The following is a 20,409-nucleotide window of genomic DNA, read 5'->3' on the forward strand; positions in this document are numbered from 1 at the left end:
CATACGCTATGTAATCCAGAGGAGGGCAGTGGTCACCAGCCACTGACAATTCATTTGGAATCTAACTGATCACTAAGTCCCCGCTGACTGCCACGAACACATCTTGATCTTCAGTAGAGTTTAGGTTTTTATGAGTGAAAATGTTTAAATGATGGTCAGTATTAAGGACAGTATTAATAAAATAAACTTTATTTATACAGCAACTTTAAAACAGCTTGAAAGGGTTTCTTTCTAAAATTATTTGACCACAATTTAGAGACTTGTCCTTTTACGTAGCTTTAAATACATACAGGGCTGGATTTACTGAGAAAATAATGTAATACAAATGTGCACTGCAGTTTTTGTTCACTGCAGCTGCATTCTATCCATATCAAGCTCCTGATTTGTTAAGGCAGCAGCTCATACGGCTCCTAGGACTGACATGCTGATGCATTTTGTGAGGGACGGAGAGCTCAACAGGCACAGGTCATTGGTAGGAATTATTTAAGCTCAGAAAAGAAATGATAACACAGTGACCTTAACCTTAATGGCTACGGTTTAAATTCATCTGCTCCTGTTACTACTTTACAAAATATGACTTATAAAAGTACAATACATAATCTTTATGTCTAATCATTAATTAACAGGAAACAGATCGGACAGAGGCCTGGCAGGACACAGGTGGGCCAACACGGAGGGTTCCAGCAAAACAATGCTGGATCATCCAGCCAAAAAGCTTAACTAACTCAGCTTCTGCTGCAACTCACTGGGCCGTAATCCAGTAAGGCAATGCAGTGGTCAGTCACATACATGCAAGCCCTTATTCCTGATATCTTACTTTGTAATGTGATCAGTGTATTTGTGCTGCTTTCTGTCTGAATGCCCACAGTGTTTTGTACACATTTGTCTGGGTTTATCTTCTGTACATCAGTTCTGAATAACTTTAAAGACACGCTGTTAATTACAGAGTTTGTTTTCTTATAGCCCCGGAAAAGATTTATACTCAAAAATGTAATTATGTGTTATTCCTTTTTTTGTATTTAATTTTTTTCACTTTATTTCAGTAAGAGGCCAAATTGAGAGTACCATAAGCAAGTAAAGTCCTCAGACAGCTGAAACTGGGAGAACCAAAGTCGACTGGAAGTCCACACATTTCAGAGTGTGATAGGATTGTACTTAAGACTGTGTTACAGGGGGGGGCACACTCCCTGTAATCTGCTCAAAAGCATCACATAAAGGGGGATTTCTATCTACCTTTGTCTTAAACAAACTCAGAGTATTTGAAATCTGCTTTACAAAGAAACATTCTCTTCTTGTCCTTAAAATCCATCAAGTACAAATCTAATCAAAAGTTCACAGCCAGAGGAAAACACAGAGAAAAATAAACCAGATTTATGGCCCCCGCCTGTAAAGTGTTTTGTGAGCTGTGTACCTGAAAGCCATGCTTGCCCCTCCACCATGTGGTGTCTTCTTTAGGGGGCATGTCAATCACTGATACAATGTCGCCAACCTGCAGAGAGCAACAGAGGGAGCAACGATTTAAAGATTTGTCTGATTGTCCCTTTACCTCTTGTCCATAGAAGACATTAGTGACTGCAAGAAATGAAGGCATGATATAGCAAGGTTTGAACTTTCGATGGCAAGAGCATCATTTCTGTAGAGATTGTTGTGAGCAATTGTTGTGATGTGTCCAGTCTAAAAATGTACATATATATTTGTATTGGACAAACAGCTTCATTGCTCCTGCAGTTCTTTTACTCTTTTCTTTCTATCTGTCAAGTTAAATGTTAGGAGTTCTTTATGTAGCAGGTAACAACAGATAAGAAAACATTAAAACATCAAGGGTTTCAAATGGAACCTTAGGGTATAGACAGAGACACAGAGAGAGAAGTGTGTGGCGTGTGTGAACTGTTGTCGTCACCTCAAACGACAGCTCGTCTGAGGCCTGAGCGATGTAGCGCTTGATGACGTGTGCAGCAGCAATAGCTGGCACATTGATTGACGACTCCTCATGCACCAACAGATGATTTCCCTTATTGTCGACCTAGCACACAAACACAGACAGACAGACAGACAGACAAGACTTGCATGTCATTTCAACAGATGTGGCCATTGGCTGACAAATGGGAAAAATACAGGAACATGACAATATAAAAGTCTTGCCATAAAAAGCTATTTTGGTGAAGCAGTGAAGCAACTCCTTTTCTGACAGCTTATTCAAGTATTCTTGAAGAATGAACTACTCACTGGGAAGTCTAGAAAGTGCTGCCCATACGTACTTCAAGATTCTAGTAAATCCTACAGCAATACCATAGTGTTTCTACATTAATCCTGTTGCTACAGAAACCTGTATTAATCTTTTAGAGAAACATAGAAAACCGTAATACTCCATGTCCTTGTTTTAGTCACCTGTTGTCTGCTTGTCCTTATCTGTTGATGCAGTTTTACTTTTTGTCATGTCATTGTGAGTTCTTTGGTATTTCTTCTTGCTGCATTCAATAACACTGTAGTGTTTAAGACTAAAGATCCAGCAATTCAGACAGCAACCTTTGCATGGCTATCATATTATGTTAAAAGGATGTTACCCTGCAGTTTTGTATCTGGAAAAGAACAGACAATGCTTTACTTCATTTACAATATGCAACAGTATTTATGAATTGCCTGAATGACCATTACATGTGTAGGTAAGACCAGTCAAAGGCAGAAATAATAATAAATGATTACTAATCTAAAGCAAAGCCTCAACCGTTTGACAAAAGGCTATACGATGTACTGAAAATATTTTGTTTTTCCTGCAAAAGAGTCAGTGTACTTCTTAAAGACAGGACAGACCAGCCTTACCTCCATCCATGTGAGGGCAGGCCCACAGTTGATCTTGTTGTCAGCGATGGCTGAAAGCCGGGAGAGGTAAGCTAACAACATCTGGGAAACTGACTAACATGAAAGAAAACCCACAGAGCAGTTTAAGTCAGTACGTTTCCTTCAGACAGTACCAATTACTACTGTAATAATCCACTACTAACATACAGTATACATACAATATTTAACTTAACTGTGACAATGCGTATTAATAATTACCATTAGATGCCATCAGACACAATGATATCTATCATTTCATCATATTTTTTACCGTTTTGTATATTATTACATATTTTTAACTGTGTTGTATATTTTCTTCTACTGTGCAATAGTAATAACACTGTATATATTATCTGATTATCTGAAGGCAACAGTATTTTTATTCTCTTGTGGCAACAGTATTCTCATAATCTTTTATTCTGTATCACTTCTTCATTGATTTTTTTGATCTTCCTATGTCTTTTATTGTTTGCTGTATGTAACAATTTAATCTCCCTGGTTGATGATTAATAAGGTTTATCTGATAATATATTATAGGTGATCAGATAATCTTATCTGGAGTTATGACTTCATATTACACAGAATATCACACAATATAGTTTTATAGTTTTCCATTTACCCAATATCTGCACATTTCATGTTTCAGGTGTGTAGCTTTGATCTCTAAACCTGTCTCAGGTTTAGTCTCAGAATACATTTCACAGGCAAGTGGAAGAGGGACTAACTGGCAAAATATCAAATTGTGCATTCTCCAGACAAAAGCCATGTAAGATCATATTGGATATCAAAGTTGAGTTACTGGATTAGGTTTTACTTACTCACAACTGAAACCTTGTGATACTGTATATTAAAAGTATATGGGCAGCAAATGCTATCAAGCATATAATTTAGGGGCTGACTAAGCATAGCTGCTTCAGTGAGAGGGTGAACAATGCTGTGGGAGGTTTAAGAAAAGCAAGGCTCCCCCAAACAAAAAACAAATATTCATTTTGCAGATGATAGTGTTTTAATAAGCTTTTCCCTGTGGCCACGATTCATTACAGGTTAAAATGTGAAGAAATGGGATTTAAATCTGATAAACATCCATAGTGCCTTTTCAACTACAAGCTGAAACCTTCAGGGCTATGAGTGCAATAACCCACAAAGTGAGTGTGTAGACGTGTTTTCAGAGCCTACCTCTGACTGATCAGTCAGACTGTCCAATCGAGGCAGCTCAGGCAGCTGGGAGAAGCGTCGGTCATAGATGCAGAGGTGCAGGTGCTTGTCCAGGACACGGAAATCCTCATAGCTGCGCTTCACAATCCAACTACGACCCTTTAGAACGACAACAAAAATACATGATGCCACCGGCAAAGAGACAGAGAACGCATGAACTGTTTAAAGAGCTACATGTGAGCACAGGTATGAAATAGTGTCTCATGCTCAAACTGTAGACAGGTGTCTAGAAAAATGAAATCAAAAGTAAACTGACTATGGATCAAATGACAGATCATTTCTGAAAGGCATCACTCATAGTGACGAACCTCAGCGCAGCTCTATAGAGCTCAGGGAATCAGCTCTACACAGCATTTTACAAAGAAATCTGTCTTTCAGCTCATTGTTCTGGTTTTATGGCTACCAACTTTACTGTTTTGGTTCACTCTCACCACTCAATTTAATGCTGATTTAGTCATGTTGCTCGTAGCTATTACTTTAAATCTATCACCATAGATGTAAAACAATAGCTAATGTTACACCATTTCCACCATTACCCAACTTCCTCCTGACAGCAGACAGATTAGAAGCCATTTTTCACCTTTATGAACAACACCTTTTGTTACTTGATAAAAGCTCCTCGAGGTTTCTCGGTTCGATCAATTTGAGCAACTATAGTGTTTCCTGTGCAGAAAATCACTTCCTGCCCTCCATCTGAAGTTCGCGCCACAACAAAAGAGTGATGTGACGTCATACTAACAACCTATAGCTCTGTTAAGAAAGCTGGCATACAAATAAAGTTTATATTATTATTCATTACAAAAAAGACCTCACATTTAACATGTTATGTGCTGTCGTATCATTATCTGATGTAGCCCCTTAACAAACCAAAGCAGTCAGACACTGACACCAAATACTTATTCAGCTTTGTGGATACCACTATGGGAAGAACAACCAGCCCCTATGTCGGCATAAAGAAAAGACAACAGCAACCTTTCAACCAAACTCTGTGTTTTCCCTTTTTCCTCTTGGATTGTCTCTTTTGTTTTTGTCTGCAGCTACTCTTCTTTTCGTGCCTCTGATACAACGGTGATGTCTCAATTAATCAATAAGGGAATCAAGCCTCCCATGGGCTTGTGTACTTTGATATAGGAAATGTCAACAGCTTACTCCCCTCCCTTCCCACCCAGTAAAATGCACTGATCTAGTGCCAACAGTGCAAGTGCAAACAGAGAGAATTTCGCCCTCAATCCACCACATTAAATGTAACTTTTCTTTAAAAATAAACAAATAAATAGTCAAAATATGAGACTTATTCCATGGTTTGTTGTTTCTTTTTCATCCAGTAAAACAGGGCTCCAAACCTCAAACCCCACTGAGAGCAACTAGTGGTGGAAAAAGTATTTCACTTTGATTTGGCCTAGAAATATCTGTCTGTACCGAGGCCAGGGCTTGTGTGACTGGGACTGCAGTGCACCACTCAGCCCACTGATTCTAGTGCTGTGTAAAAAGTGCTGGCTGGTAGAGACACGTGGGGAGGGCTCTGTGGGCTCAGGGAACTCTTCATGCTTTCCTGCCCCACTTTTAGATGGTGCTTCTAGTTACCCCCCTTTGTGGGTCTGTGGAACCAATCTCACTGTGCTGTGCTACTTTCTCCGTTCAGATCTCTGAGTACAGAACTCAAGGCCAACTCTTTGCCTTTTTTTTCTTTTCAAATGGAACTAGTGTAGATTTAGCAGTTTTCCGATGGCTGTAAGAAGTTAGAATTTCCAAATACATAGCCGCATACTTGTGTGGTACTGCCAAGGTCGTGCAAATGGAATATGATCTGTAGAGGGAAATGCATGAAACCAGTATAAAAATGTCACTAGAGGAGGCTGGGGCAAAGCTTCTGAGCAGCTGGTGTGCATGTGTGTGTTCTACTTAAGGCTGTTGGCTTAATCAAATTTCTTGCAAAACTTTGCATATGATGTAATCAGAAATAATCTGCCACTTACTTTACTCTGGCATCTCTCCTTAAAAAGTTATTTTAAAGATGACAAAGTCAATTGTTTTTTCTACTTTGACAAGACCTCAATGGCAATAAAAGCAAGCATGGAATGCACAGCTATGTGCAAGAAGAAGAGAACTATGGACACAGCAGTGCTGAATGAAGGGAGCACACCATAAAGACCTCTGCTATCGATAATAGAAACTGATACTTGGTGGATGCTACCACCATTAACTGCTGCAATTAATGACTGAAAGTTCCAATAATGGCACATAAACACCTAAACAGAACAATCTGAAACCGATCCTCCAAGAGATCCACATAAACAAGTGTATCCAAAGAATTCCACCAAGGTAAGAAAGATAAAACATACAGAAATGTGTATAGTACGTTGGAAAGCTTTAGTTTTGAAAAAAATCACAGTCTGAAATCCTCTCTATCTGACATTCTTGAGAATTGCTCACCCATTCCGGCATTCACACACAGCTCTTTTCAATTCAGTTCTAAATTCCCACAACTTTTTCCACAACTTGGATGTTTGAAATAATAAGTTAGGTGTTTCAGAAAGTCAATGTGAGCCTGCTCTCTGCTCACAGGGAGGACTGAGCTGGATATCAACAGGTTCTACTGAACCATTATTTGTGGGTTGGAAATCACCGCTGACAAGTTGTAGTTTTTTTTTTTTAAACAAATTTTGTGTGTGTGTGTGTTTACATATGAAATGAGTCTGTGTGAGAGTTTGCATACAATGACAGTATATCCAGTCGTATGCATGCTGTGGAACGTGAGATATGTGTCTGTATTTCTCTATGAATATACCAGTCCGTTGTCTTACCTGGCAGTAAATATGAACCAAGTACACCAGCTCTTTAGACTCACAGCCGTTCCGCGTCACTTCACACTGTTCATCCCCAAGGGTCAACTGAAAGACAGAGAAAGAGAGGGGTTGCAGAATTACATACACATTTTTCATTTCAAGAATAGAGATCAAATCAGATTGTGGTGATTGATGTAAAAGGCCAATTTATCATCATGGAAGGAAAACACTACAGTATCCCAAATGCCCCGAAACTTAGCACTAATTTAGATTATATTCATGATCCTAAGGTTTGCCACACATCAGGCAGGGAAGTGCGCATTAAACGAGACCAAAGAAACCAAGATTTTGTCATTTCATTTAATGCTTCTTCTTCTTGTGTAAGAAGAAAGAAGAACCAGAACTAGAAGCTGGGCAGAGAGATTGGATCTCAATGTGGACAATGCACAATGCTACATGGAAAAAAACAGGCAACACAAAGTAAATAAGAAAACAGACACAGGAAGCTTCTGAAAATAAATAGATATTGTGTAAGATGATTATACTCATGAGTTCCAAGTAGGACAGTGCTGAGCACCCACATATTAATGAAATATTAATGAGGAAACAGGCATGAAGCTGGAAGCACTGGCTCAGATAGCATCTGCTTAGGAGAAAACAGAATGATATGGACAGCTATGTTAGGAAGCTGCTGACGGGTGTCTGCTGCAGCTTCACCTCTACAACCTCTCATGTTAAATGAATACTTTGGTGTAACAGGGTATACTTTCATTAACCCATGAACTGTCAAGCATGGGGTTATTGTCTGCTCTCTTTACTTAGACAGCACTTGTAGAGATCAGAATGGGGCTTCCATTTGGCTCTGCAGTTCAATCCAACCTAAATTTATACTACCCTGCTTTACTGACTTGTCAGTTTCAAAGGCTACATTTCTATATGTGAAAGACCTAGTCCCCAACAACAGCAGCAACTGCCCAGGATCCATTTGATTCAGGCATGAAGTATCTTTTTCATCTGTCTACATATCCATCTTCTTCAACTCTTTATCAACTTTAATTACCTAATAACCTTTTACACGTCACAAACATAATGACCCGTAACTTAACTTCTGCCAATTGTCACGGGTTCTGCCATTTTCAGTGAGTTCCTGAACCTCAAATTTTGGCACTGCTCAGGAGGCGGTATCACATCCAAGTTCTAGGTATTGTCAGGAGACACATCAAACACCATGTTTAACAAAGCATGTCATGCATGTATAGATAGGCAGTCCAAAGAAGTGTCTTTCAATGTAGATGCAAGATTGCGATTCAGAATATCCATCATGCCTTTTGCTGCCTTGTACCGCATTTATTCATGTGAACTGCAGATTGTGTGCACACTTTTGGTGAAACGACCAAAGTCTCCCAGTAACGCCAGGAAAGTTGTGGAATGCTTTAAAAACACCTGTTTGGAACATTCCATAGGTAAACAGGTTATGAAAGGCTCAGCCGTTCACAATGATAGGGTTCATCAAATCTTTTTGTGATTGGGGTTGTACAAATGTGAAAGAAAATCTTTATTAGCACAACCTTTTCCATTGTTGCCAGTCCCAGGGTGAGCTACACTCACCTACCAAAGTCATGATATCTGTCCTGATATACAAAGTCGTGCGGCTATTTCAGTGACAATCCACTATTAAAATACAGAAGAAATGCAACGGGGATCCTAGAACCAAAGCCTAACAGGTTCTTCAAAGCTCAGGTTAGGGGAAGCTCCAGGTTATGGGTCATTAAGTTCCCGTTGTAGAAAAGAGCTAATTGGCAGCTACAAGCCTCTCATATGCATAAGTATTACAAAAGATTGTGCAAGCTGTTTTTAGCATTACATATGTCATTTGGTGTTCTTTTTCTCCCCAGAGCACCCCACCGTTCCTGCAGCAGAGTTTTATCTGTTAAGCTTATAACACCACAAGACTGTATCAAGATGTGATGTTGCACCTCACCTAGCCAGGTGGGGTGAGGTCTTTGCACGTAAGCAATTCAGGCTGGAGGGAGTCTCCATCAGAAACAATAGTTACACTGTTTACAGCCACTGAAACTTGGCCTGGCAGTACCTCCTGTCCAAGGTTGGCTTTCACAGCGTCTAGCTCTGAACATGTCCCTCTCTGGTTTTCAGTGTTCCAGGCTTGCACATGGCATATTTGGTACATTTCAGTCATCTCTCTCTCACACAATTGTTTTCTTTTTCTTTTTTCACAACAGCAAGCATTAAAACTGAGACTGAAAGCATTTATGTGCGCTGAAGGTCCACTAAACAGATATTGTCTAAGCAATGTCATGGTGCCAGTGAGGGGAGAAAAACACATGGAAGTGTTTTTGTTCCCATTAAAGAGGGCTTGATTTAAAGACAGCTGTTAACGGAGGGGCAATGCTAAATAGAGCCTTCACAGCACAACAATGTCCTTTTCTGTGGCTGTGTCTCTTTTCAGACACAAAGTAGTGGGACAGCAAATGACCTAATTACTTCTGTTGTTCAGTATCAGCACTGAGCAATTCAGAGATGTTTTGCACTCCATGCACAAGCAAAAGCTATTCTCTTGACAGAGCTGCCAGCAAAAGCAATAAAAACAAACTCAAAGAAGTGAGCGCATAGAGGCTGACATTTAAGCAGAGTGCAACAAGGCTTTCTGCCATTCCACTGGAAGGGTTTAAGGGTTTGGACCTGTACTGCAGGGAAAAGGACAGCTGCCCAATGAGCAGCTGTGACTGAGGAGACACATTGTTTTGATAGACTGGGATGCCCCTTTCATACCCAATGATGATACCACTGAACCTGTTTACCTGTGGAATGGTCCAAACAGTTTCAAGATACACCATTTGACGCATCAGCTCTCATATTTGCTAACCAAACAGATTTGGTAATCTAAATCTGAAAAAAACCCTATTAAGAATAATTGCTAATGTGTGCTGTAAAGTCACTGACATAAATTCAAATGATCTTTGCCAATTCTATCAAGTCAGGGCCACATAAACCACTCAGGTCATCTAAGTGGACTCTCAGCAGCCTTTACACAGTTAGTTTAATTTGCTTCCAACAGGACCTCCCTAGAGGTGGCACAGTTCAGACCTCAGTTATGAGGTCGAACGTCATCCTATCTAGCCCTTCATTACTTGCCTGATCCAGCCCTTTGTCTTAGTGAAAGCTCTGTGAATGTTATTTCTCAACAATAAAAGAAGAAAAGATATGAGGTCATTTATTCCATCAGCTATTGGCTTTTTAAACTAAATGGAATTTGGCTGGTTATTTGCTTCTCCCTCTTGCAGTTTTCTCTAGATGGTTTATGTGATAAGGTAAGTTCACCTGTGTACTTTCTTGTATTTATTGCTGTTTTTATTCATTGCTATACTTTTCTGCATTCATTATTACTGACTGAATTTGTGACTAAAGCAGTTCGTTGGCAGCAGCATTTCAGATATCAGTTAACACACAGTGATATTTCATCCAGAGGCTCTGAGACCTGAAACTACTTCCAGCAAGCAACAAAGACCTTAAGGTTTGATTGGAAGGAAGGTTTAACAGAGATTCTCGGTGAGTGTTGAACCCAAAAATCCAGAAAATACACTGCTCAAAAAAATAAAGGGAGTGTAACACAGTGTAACTCCAAGTCAATCACACTTCTGTGAAATCCAACTGTCCCCTTAGGAAGCAACACTGATTGACGATCAGTTTCACCTGCTTTGTGCAAATGGAATAGACAACAGGTAGAAATTATAGGCAATTAGCAAGACACCCCCAGTAAAGGAGTGGTTCTGCAGGTGGTGACCACAGACCACTTCTCAGTTCCTTTGCTTTCTGGCTCATGTTTTGCTCACTTTTGAATGCTGGCGGTGCTTTCACTCTAGTGGTAGCATGAGACGGAGTCTACAACCCACACAAGTGGTTCAGGTAGTGCAGCTCTTCACAGATGAAGCAGGTTCACACTGAGCACATGTGACAGACGTGACAGAGTCTGGAGACTCCGTGGAGAACGTTCTGCTGCCTGCAACATCCTCCAGCATGACCGGTTTGGCAGTGGGTCAGTAATGGTGTGGGGTGGCATTTCTTTGGGGGGCCGCACAGCCTTCCATGTGCTCGCCAGAGGTAGCCTGACTGCCATTAGGTACCGAGGTGAGATCCTCAGACCCCTTGTGAGACCATATGCTGGTGTGGTTGGCCCTGATTCCTCCTAATGCAAGACAATGCTAGACCTCATGTGGCTGGAGTGTGTCAGCAGTTCCTGCAAGACAAAGGCATTGATGCTCTGGACTGCGCCGCCCGTTCCCCAGACCTGAATCCAATTGAGCACATCTGGGACATCATGTCTCACTCCATCCACCAACGGCATGTTGCACCACAGACTGTCCAGGAGTTGGCGGATGGTTTAGTCCAGGTTTGGGAGGAGATGCCTCAGGAGACCATCCGCCACCTCATCAGGAGCATGCCCAGGCGTTGTAGGGAGGTCATACAGGCAGGTGGAGGCCACACACACTACTGAGCCTCATATTGACTTGTTTGAAGGACATTACATCACAGTTGAATCAGCCTGTAGTGTGTTTTTCCACTTTAATTTTGAGTGTGACTCCAAATCCAGACCTCCATGGATTAATACATTTTACTTCAATTGATCATTTCTGTGTGATTTTGTTATCAGCACATTCAACTACGTAAAGAACAAAGTATTTAATAAGAATATTTCATTATTTCAGATCTAGGATGTGTTATTTTAGTGATGCCTTTATTTTTTTGAGCAGTGTATATGCCAAAAAGTATGAGGCTGCACATTTTCAAAACAAAAAAACTCTGACTTCACTTATTTGGCTCGCATCACAATGATCTATTATCATAGATATTAATAAACAAGAGAAATATAAATATTTAAAACAAATATCCCCATTGGCTTGAAAACTTGAGATGTGCTATCTAAACATATGAATTTCTTAGAAAACACTCTTTTAGCTACTGTATAGTCAGTTCCCTCTGCAATTCATGATCTTTCAACACAACCACCACAGGGTGACTTGACATTCATGTATGTTCCTGCAGATGAATAAATTCCAGGCCAGGGCTTTACATTGATAATCTGTTTACCTCAGTAGTCTACCCTTCCTAAAACTGACACAGTGTACATGAGAACAAATATGTTTAGACAAAGTAAAGATGCAAACATAACTCAAACATAACATAACGAGAAATTAAAGATGGCATTTAGTGAATAAGCAAAGCTAGCCAGGCAGCACAATATAATTGGCTTCCAGCTGCAAAACAGAACTCTTCAACAAACCTTTATAAAACTATTCTCAACTTAGTACTTGCAAAACATTATTTTAAGAGCTGTATAAGACACTAGGTACAAAGACTAGTGTTTGTTCTACATGACAATTCCACCATTCAGCAAGTGCTTCTGCTTTTAGCCTGTAGTTTAACCAAATTACAAGTTATGATGAGATTCAGTGCCAGATCCTGTGCACCCAAACTGAGCGGCTTGCTAGACAGGTTGTCTACCATTCTAGCGCTGTTTCTGCAATGCATGCAACACACCACACTATAATTTGATTTCAATCCAACCTGCACTGCACTAGCACACATTGTCCCTGTAGTATGCTCAACAGCAAAAAAGGGCTGCAATCTGTGGCAAACTGGATTTTCTTAACTAAAAGCACCAGAAAAACAAGTGAGAACAGATTGTCTTTCATGAACTATGACCATAAATATTAAAGAATTAGCTATTCTGGATGTGCTGGGTTCAAATTCAAACCACATTGTGGGATGTCAAATGAAAAGATAGATATGAAAGCAAACAACTACCCCAAGAAAGATCACTGTGCATATGATTCTGTATCAAAAAATACACATAAATGGGTGATATGCACTTTCTTCCTGTTTCCATTGCGGGAGACGGCTCATTAAATCCTCCAAAGCTAATGAAACCCTAACCATGGTGGTCATTCTCCAAAGAGAGAAAGTTAGAGACAAAGGTGAAGCTGCACTGTTCCTCAAACAAAGGTTTCTGCAGAGGAAAAAAAAAAACTGAATCCAATAGCCCTATGTTGGACACAAGCAATTCCGATGAGTCCTCCAGGCACACAGGGATAAGGGGGAGCACTGCTCTCAGAACTACTGAGAAATGACAGAAGAGAACCAAATGGCCCAGTCGACAAGACAGAAAGACACTTTATACTCACAGCAGTTTAAGTCTTGTTTTTGCTCCTTCCTTGTCTTAGTTCCAATACTTTGCCTCCCTTCATGCTTAGAGTTTGCCCCTCCTCAACACTCCAACACCTGTCCCAAGTCTCTATTTCTCCATGCAAGTGTATTTTTCTCCGGTGAGAATGTACATCCCGTTTCACAGAGTCCGGAACACAATTCCCCTAGGCAGGACGTAAATGTCAACCCTCCACTTTCTTTCACACACAGTGAAAGCTCTCCCAGTGGAGGATCTAGACACGGAGGGCGGGAGGCAACGATATTAGCAGCAGCAGTGGTGGTGTTGTTGGAGGATGAGAGGTGGAGGTGATTTGGTGGATTCCACAACAGGACAGCTTGCATCTCCTCCATTTTGCCCTCTCTCCCATCCTACCATTGTGATGCCCCATCCTGATTTTCTCATCTTCCTTTTCTTCTTGGCTTCCTTCCTCTGATGACTGGCACCCAACAGAACTTGAACACCCAATATGATCAGCAGCAGTTAATAATGGGAGGGAGCAAACAGATGGAAATAGAAGCTGTTTTCTTTCAGCCTTGTTCTTCTGTCGACCTCATGGTCTGCTTTCTCCGTCCGTCCACCACATGCTATTCTCTCTCTTTTCCCTCCTCTCCTCTGTCTGACATGCTGGTTCACCCCTCCCCCTTCTCTCCTCCTCTTCCCCCTCTCTGGTTGGTACATTCCCAGGACAAAGAGCAGGGATGGATGGAGGGAGAGAGAGACAGAGAGAGAGAGAGAGCAAAAAGAAGCAGAGAGGGAGTGGGCAGGAGGTAACAATACAAGTGGAGGGGGTGCACTTGCAGGAGAGCAGTTTTCTTTCCTTCCACATGTGCAGTCCTCTCTGTGCTGTCCTCTTGCACAGTGGCATTTTATCAGAAGTGCTCAAATGAGGAGGTCTGCAGTTTTTCAAGGTTCAAAATTAATGAGAGTGAAAGCACATCTAGGTATTACACCTCAAAGCACATTTAATTAAGTATATCAATAACTAATGCTATCAAAGAGCAACAAATAATGGGAAGCTACTTCAACTCCAGGCAACCCAACCCTGCATCTAAATTTTCATTCCACATTAAATAACCACAGAGTGTGGTAGCATGCAGTCTACCACACTTGCAAAGTAGAAATAGAGTCACCAAAAATACAACTTAAAAAATAAACGCCTGCTCTCAGGTTGCAGCCAAATACCTCAAACAAAAAAAGGAAAGACAAGTGTAGGTTGCATTAGCTGCGATGACTTCATATGTGCCATCCACACATGAGGTGGATAAGACCTATTGCTGGAGAGGAGAGCAGAAATCCAAGCGAGCAGCCAACCTCACAGAGGAGCACATGCGGGAGCCAAGAGAGGCCACAAGGATACAGAGCTGCATGGGACCTGCAGTGAGCAGAAAATCCGTCCCTGTGCTGCTGCAAAGACATACAAAGTAGGTGTGTGTGTTTCTCTGAGCGAAAAAAAAAAATCTCACAACAAAGGACAGGGAGTTCAAACATCCACACAGTTCAATCAAAAGTCAGATTCAAGCATTGCAAAGTTTTACTGCTGCAACCTTCATTCTGAAATGACTGATCAAAACTTCTAAAATGTCCTCTAACATTAATAGCAATTGTGTTAATTTGGCGAGAGCCACCACTGAGCCAAAACTGTCCCAGCTTTCCAGAAAAAGCAGAAGACCGTGAGTTGCTCCTCTCAGTTAGCTGGGATGTCTGGTCAGCCTAGCTGTCTGAGCAGAGCATCAAATCTTTCTCTACCAAGTCTACTTATGAATATCAAATGATAATCCAATGATGACCCAGTTCATTCAGCTTCCTGCTCTGCTATGCCAGCGACAGGTTGGACTGATTTATTACATACCACATGTGCAAGGTCAGATGTCATATATTAATGTTAGCCATTATTGTTTTATTGAAACTCAACAGTTTTTGTCAACTCCTGTCCATGTTCGGCTCTCTCTTTTCTAGCTGTCAAAGTAATATTTTCACATATTTCATTACTTCATCTAGAGAATTCACTGGGTGTTGGACCCACTAAAAGGGAATGTGAGCTGGGTTTAGACTGTGATTTTGTCAGTTACCTCTTGCCACATCTTCTAGTTATGCTTATTTGTCATGGCTAGGTTACATACAAAAGTGGTGGACTCAATCCCTCAAGCCATACTGCTGGCCTGGCTAATACAAACAAGCACTGTACCAGCAGAACTGCTTGAGGGACTGCCAGGGGCTACAACTCACTGTATTTTTCAAATAATCCTTCATTTTCATACATGTAGTATGAAGGATTTGTCAGTCAATGATGCTGTAATGTTTTCATATTTAAAATCATAATCTCTCATCATTTAAATAAAATACCAACATTATCTTAAAAAGTCAAAAAGAGCAGCAGTGCTTCTTGGCTCACAGCGTTCCTCTGGGCTTTCAATACATTTCCCATCAGTCTCCACCTTCTCTGCTGCAGCTGTGACCTAAGAGAGGTGGTCAGGCTAAATCAGTTCTATACCAAAGACCTACAGCTATACTGACTTTTCTAATCAAATGCCAACTACTGACTTTGTGAAAATTTACCAAGGTTGCACCACAAAAATCTTTTTGCTACTCCTATACCAAGAGCCTCTGGTCTAAGGCTACCATTATCATAAAACAAAAGTATGACAGACTCTGCAGCAATAGCAGTCTGTTTAATGAACTGTGATATGAATGTATCTTTGTCTCTCTAATTTAATCTATGATGGAGAAACAGACCTCAGTCCGTTAGTGAGTCTAAAGAAGGTGAGGACTCTGACTCATATCGTTGTTGGTGATTCATCACCAATTAAGAATAGGCACTACATGGGTTGAAGCCACTTACTAATGTCGAAAAGGTGTGGATGGAAGATGGAAGCAGAAAATGGGATATTAACGTTGCGATTAAAAATAATGGCTGGTCTCCCATGACACTATTTTCACGCTGTGTTATTTTTGTCACAATGCAGAACTAGAGGGGTTTCTAATGCAAGACTGCCTGCGGGGCTTTGCTGCAGTACTTCAGAGGAGGAAGTGTGAAGGAGCTACATCCAAAATCATTGCTAAAGCTATAAAAATGGATATAGCAAGGGACTGAGGAGAGCAATGGGATTTACGCACAGAGACAGATCGCTACAAGAGGATGAAATCCTGATACGGAGCAGGTTCACAAAAGAAATCCCATTATGAAGAAGATTTGTTCACACACTGACTATGCACGCACACACACACGCGCACACACACAAACACATACAAACACACAAAAACACACACAAACACACACAGTACAAGGTGAAGGGCAGTGATCTAGCACAGACTAACCCTCAGATAAAAGGACACAATGGGGCTAAAAAGGATTTCCACCTTAGTGCAGACCACACCTCACTGTTAGCTGAAGTCCCATTACAATCACACACCAATGTGCTACCTAATATTATGAAAGAGTACTAATCACACATGCCACAACGTATCAAGCTAAGTACTATATCCTTTCAAGACACCTCAACACTCCAGTTCTGCAGAATGGCTGGAATGCACAGAATACCACATACATCTTGATAAGAGGATATTGCAACTTTGACTTTTCTATCTCAGCTTCATTTGCAGGAGGCCAGAAAGGGGTGAGGCGTTCCAAACGTGCTTGCAGTGCTTCTGGAGTGAAGCAGCTACTCCAGCAGCCAGCTCAGCAGTTACAAGGCTCCCGCGTCCCAGACATTTCCCTGCTGGAGGCCCCCCCCCAGGTCAGGATGGAGAGGATAGGATGGTCTGTCAAGTGTGAAGGAGGAAAGGGAAATAAATCTGTCTAGCCAAGCTGCAAATGCCATAACAAGAGAGAAGATATGGACCAGAGTTTGGGCTGGTAATGTTTCTTGCTGACTGGCTGGATGTCAGTTAGTGGACAAATCACACACAGTGAAGAAGAACATGAATATCACTTTGGGAACAAATATGTACATCTGCATGTAGCCTTGATGCATTTGACACGAATGTTTGGTACATGAATACATACACAAACAGTTCTCACATTCACTGAGCAAAGCAGTGGTGCTGAGTCAGGCTTTCCCTGGAAAAATCTTCTGGTGCACAGGAAGTATACTGTATTTCCAGTTTAGTAGGAAGTGTGAAACAACCATGTGACATATCCTCACTTTTCTCACTGGCGTGAAGTGGAAGGGGCTTACTTGAAAAAGGCAATGTAATTCCATGCACCTATCAGAGATTAGCAACATCTGAATCAAATTTTGATGACAGTTGTTGGGTTTTTTTTCGCCACTGTCGCCAAGTGCTTGCTCATGAGGGAATTGTTGGGTCTCTGTAGATAAAGAGTTTGGTCTGTACCTGCTCTATATGTAAACTGTCCTGAGACAACCTTGGTTGTGATTTGGTGCTATATAAATAAAATTAAATTGAAATGAATTGAATTTTTGCTGATGTTGCCAGGCTGCTGTCAATCAATTCTGACCAAGTCACACACAAAGAGTCCTGATGAAACAGACTGGCTGATCTTGTTTTCCTGTTAAATAATACTTGCAGTCACAGCACAGCAAGAAGGGTCTGGGTTCGAACCTGCCAGCCGGATGGGGCCTTTCTATGTCAAGTTTGCATGTTCTCCCGATCCCTGCATGGGTTTTCTTCGATGCTCTGGTTTCTTCCTCATCTAAGCCCTGTGACTGACTCTTGCTCAGTGTCAGCTGGCTCTAGCAACCCCTGTGACCCTCTGAAGCATAAGCAGGTATAGATAATGGATAGATGATTTCAGGGGCTTTAATTTTTGTTTTTTTTGTGAAATACTGGTGATTTTAACCTTAACGGTCCTGGAAAACTATTCAAAGCAAACAATCTTGAAAAAGACATCAAATGTTGGACAAAACCTATAAGCAATCTGTGACAGTGGGCTTTACTTTGTTTTAAAAGATAAAAACCAAAGCTCTTGATGAAAGGTGCAAGTTTTAAATGACTCACTATAACAAACTGCAGTAGCACGTGTGACAATTTAACTAACTTAAAATACAAAACTAAATCAACTAGAAGTACTGCTAAAACATGTGCACATAATCATGAGCAGTGCAGCTGGTTTTGCATACTGTTCATCAGCCTAACAAACACTTTATAATGTGCATTCTGACCTTGAGGACAATCACATTTTCAACCCATTTGTTGTCCTCCAATAACAACCAGAGAGAGGTTATGTGCAGAGAGAGGGGCAGTGTGTGTGTGTGTGTGTGTGTGTGTGTGTGTGTGTGTGTGTGTGTGTGTGTGTGTGTGTGTGTGCTCTCTGGCTGGTCTTTTGTTTCCTCTAACAAGGGCAGAATGAGTCTGACCATTACATCATCAGGAGTGGAGAGAGTTCCTCTGAATGACCATGTGATAGAGGCTTTGACATCATATCTTTGGAGGCCATGGTTCTGAGTTCGCTTTGTTCAGACTAACAATTATACAGTCAAAACCAATCTCATGTTCATCTTGGGTTTCTTTTATCTATAGCAAACTCCTACAGTAACAATGCAGAGTGTCATTAATATTTCCTGGATCCTGCTGTTAGTCAACCCTGTGCCTTTAAAGGACAGCCTGCCTGGGTGTGTGCTGCCCAGTGCTGTCTTCAGCATGGGGCTGCAGTTGATGGATTGGGTTCCACTGGGGGAGGGAATCCATCTCTATGCATCTCTCTTGGTCCTTTGTGAGTGAAGGGGGTGAGTGGGCAGTAGGAGCATATTGTGTCACGATGCTCAGTTAGCAGGGCGGATGCATGCAGGCGAATGATGTAGTCATGGACGCAAAGATGGGTGGATGGCTGGATAAGTAAGAACACATATAAAATGACGAGCAGATCCCCTGCCCTTCTAGACGATGTCACGTCACAGTCTGAAGGTAGAAGCAGCTGAGACACATCAGCGGTTCAGCAACACAGTGTGCTAGCCTAAAGAATGGCTGAGAGGGGCGTCAGTTTTCATCACACACATGACTGAACATATACATCCAGCGTACTAACTGCACTCACTCTCCTGCACATTAAAACCAGCTTTGAGAACTGCATGAACTGTTGTTGAGATGAGAGCGGGGGCATCCCCTTCACAGCTGTTAAACGTAGACTGACTAGCTGTGATTATTGTCTAAGGAGGGATATACCAGCCTCTGTTTTTGTCTCTTGCAGACACACACACTCACTTTCTAAATTAATCTATATCTGAGAACATCCATATCTGCCAAATAGTCTGGCCTCTGGCTGTGTGTGTGTGTGAGTAGAGAAAGCTTTTGTGTTTCTTGTGTGTACAGTCTCTGGTTGTGACCTTAGAGTGGAAGGCCTGAAAACAAACAAATGGCAGGAAAAAGAAAGGTGGTGGATATCAGCTTGACACATTTGGAGCGCTATGCTAAAAAAGTACGGCTGCAACTAATGATTATCTTCTTTATTGATTAATCTGCCGAATGTATCCTTGATTAATTGATTAATGTTCCATGTACAAAATGTCAAAAAGATCACAGTCTCCAAGGTGACGTCTTCAAATTGCTTGTTTTGTCTGACAAACAGTTCAAAACCATTTGATATTCCTTTTACAATGATGTAAAACAAAGAAAAGCAGTAAATCATCACAATGTAAGACCGGAAACTAGTGAAAGTTGAAAAATGATTAATCGACTTATTACTATTGTTGCCTGTTACTTATTTGTCAACTGACTCATTCATCATTATTGCAGCTCTGTTGTATAGCACGACTTGCAGGCTGCAGTCTGCAAAGATATGTATTCGCATGTATTCTCTCATTAATCAAAGACCAAATCAAAGTAATATGGCCAATATGATTGGTCTTTAATGACCCCTCCGGACACACAAATACACTGCTTTGAAAAATACTTTGTTTCTCAAAAGAGTTCAATTACCTTTTTTTAAATTCTTCAAATTCCATCTCATTTTTCCCACCATTGAAAAATCCAGATTTTATGAATATCCAAATCTTGTTCATTTTAAAAGTTTACCTGCTGAAAAAAAGATGTCTCCTACTTCACAAAAAATTCTGTTCTCAGTGTAAATCCACTGAAGGCTTCAAGTTTCCACATCACACTTGTTTGAGTTGCATATTGGACCTTGATTGGCTGCAAACTACTTGAGATGCCACAAAATGCTATCTTCATATCTTCAAATGCTCTGAATCATTGTACACCAAAGAGCAGTGAAAGCTGACAGCCTTTGGACAGCAGGACTGTGTGGTTTTGAAGTCTCCATTAATAGTAAAATGTGTACGAGCTTGAACCTCAGTGTGCAACGACGCAGGACAAAATGCTAGGTTGTAGATAAACCGAATGGAAGAGCGAGCCCAGTGGCACAGTAGTGTTGATGTCAGTAAAGTTGTTTTC

The 20,409-nt window shown here is 41.0% G+C and overlaps 1 protein-coding gene across 1 annotated transcript in view; it reads right to left on the reverse strand.

The window, feature by feature from the left end:
• arhgap32b (Rho GTPase activating protein 32b) overlaps positions 1–20,409 on the reverse strand; it is a 102,245-nt gene that overhangs the window by 30,450 nt on the left and 51,386 nt on the right. Inside the window, exons 6-10 of the mRNA XM_041951729.1 lie at positions 6,858–6,944; positions 4,015–4,152; positions 2,821–2,913; positions 1,901–2,023; positions 1,412–1,489 (exon numbers count right to left, since the gene is read on the reverse strand). Of these exons, the coding sequence (XP_041807663.1) occupies positions 1,412–1,489; positions 1,901–2,023; positions 2,821–2,913; positions 4,015–4,152; positions 6,858–6,944 (519 nt within the window). The remainder of the gene's footprint in view (positions 1–1,411; positions 1,490–1,900; positions 2,024–2,820; positions 2,914–4,014; positions 4,153–6,857; positions 6,945–20,409) is intronic.

This window comes from Chelmon rostratus, chromosome 14, assembly GCF_017976325.1.
Source record: "Chelmon rostratus isolate fCheRos1 chromosome 14, fCheRos1.pri, whole genome shotgun sequence".
Taxonomy (NCBI): domain Eukaryota; kingdom Metazoa; phylum Chordata; class Actinopteri; order Chaetodontiformes; family Chaetodontidae; genus Chelmon; species Chelmon rostratus.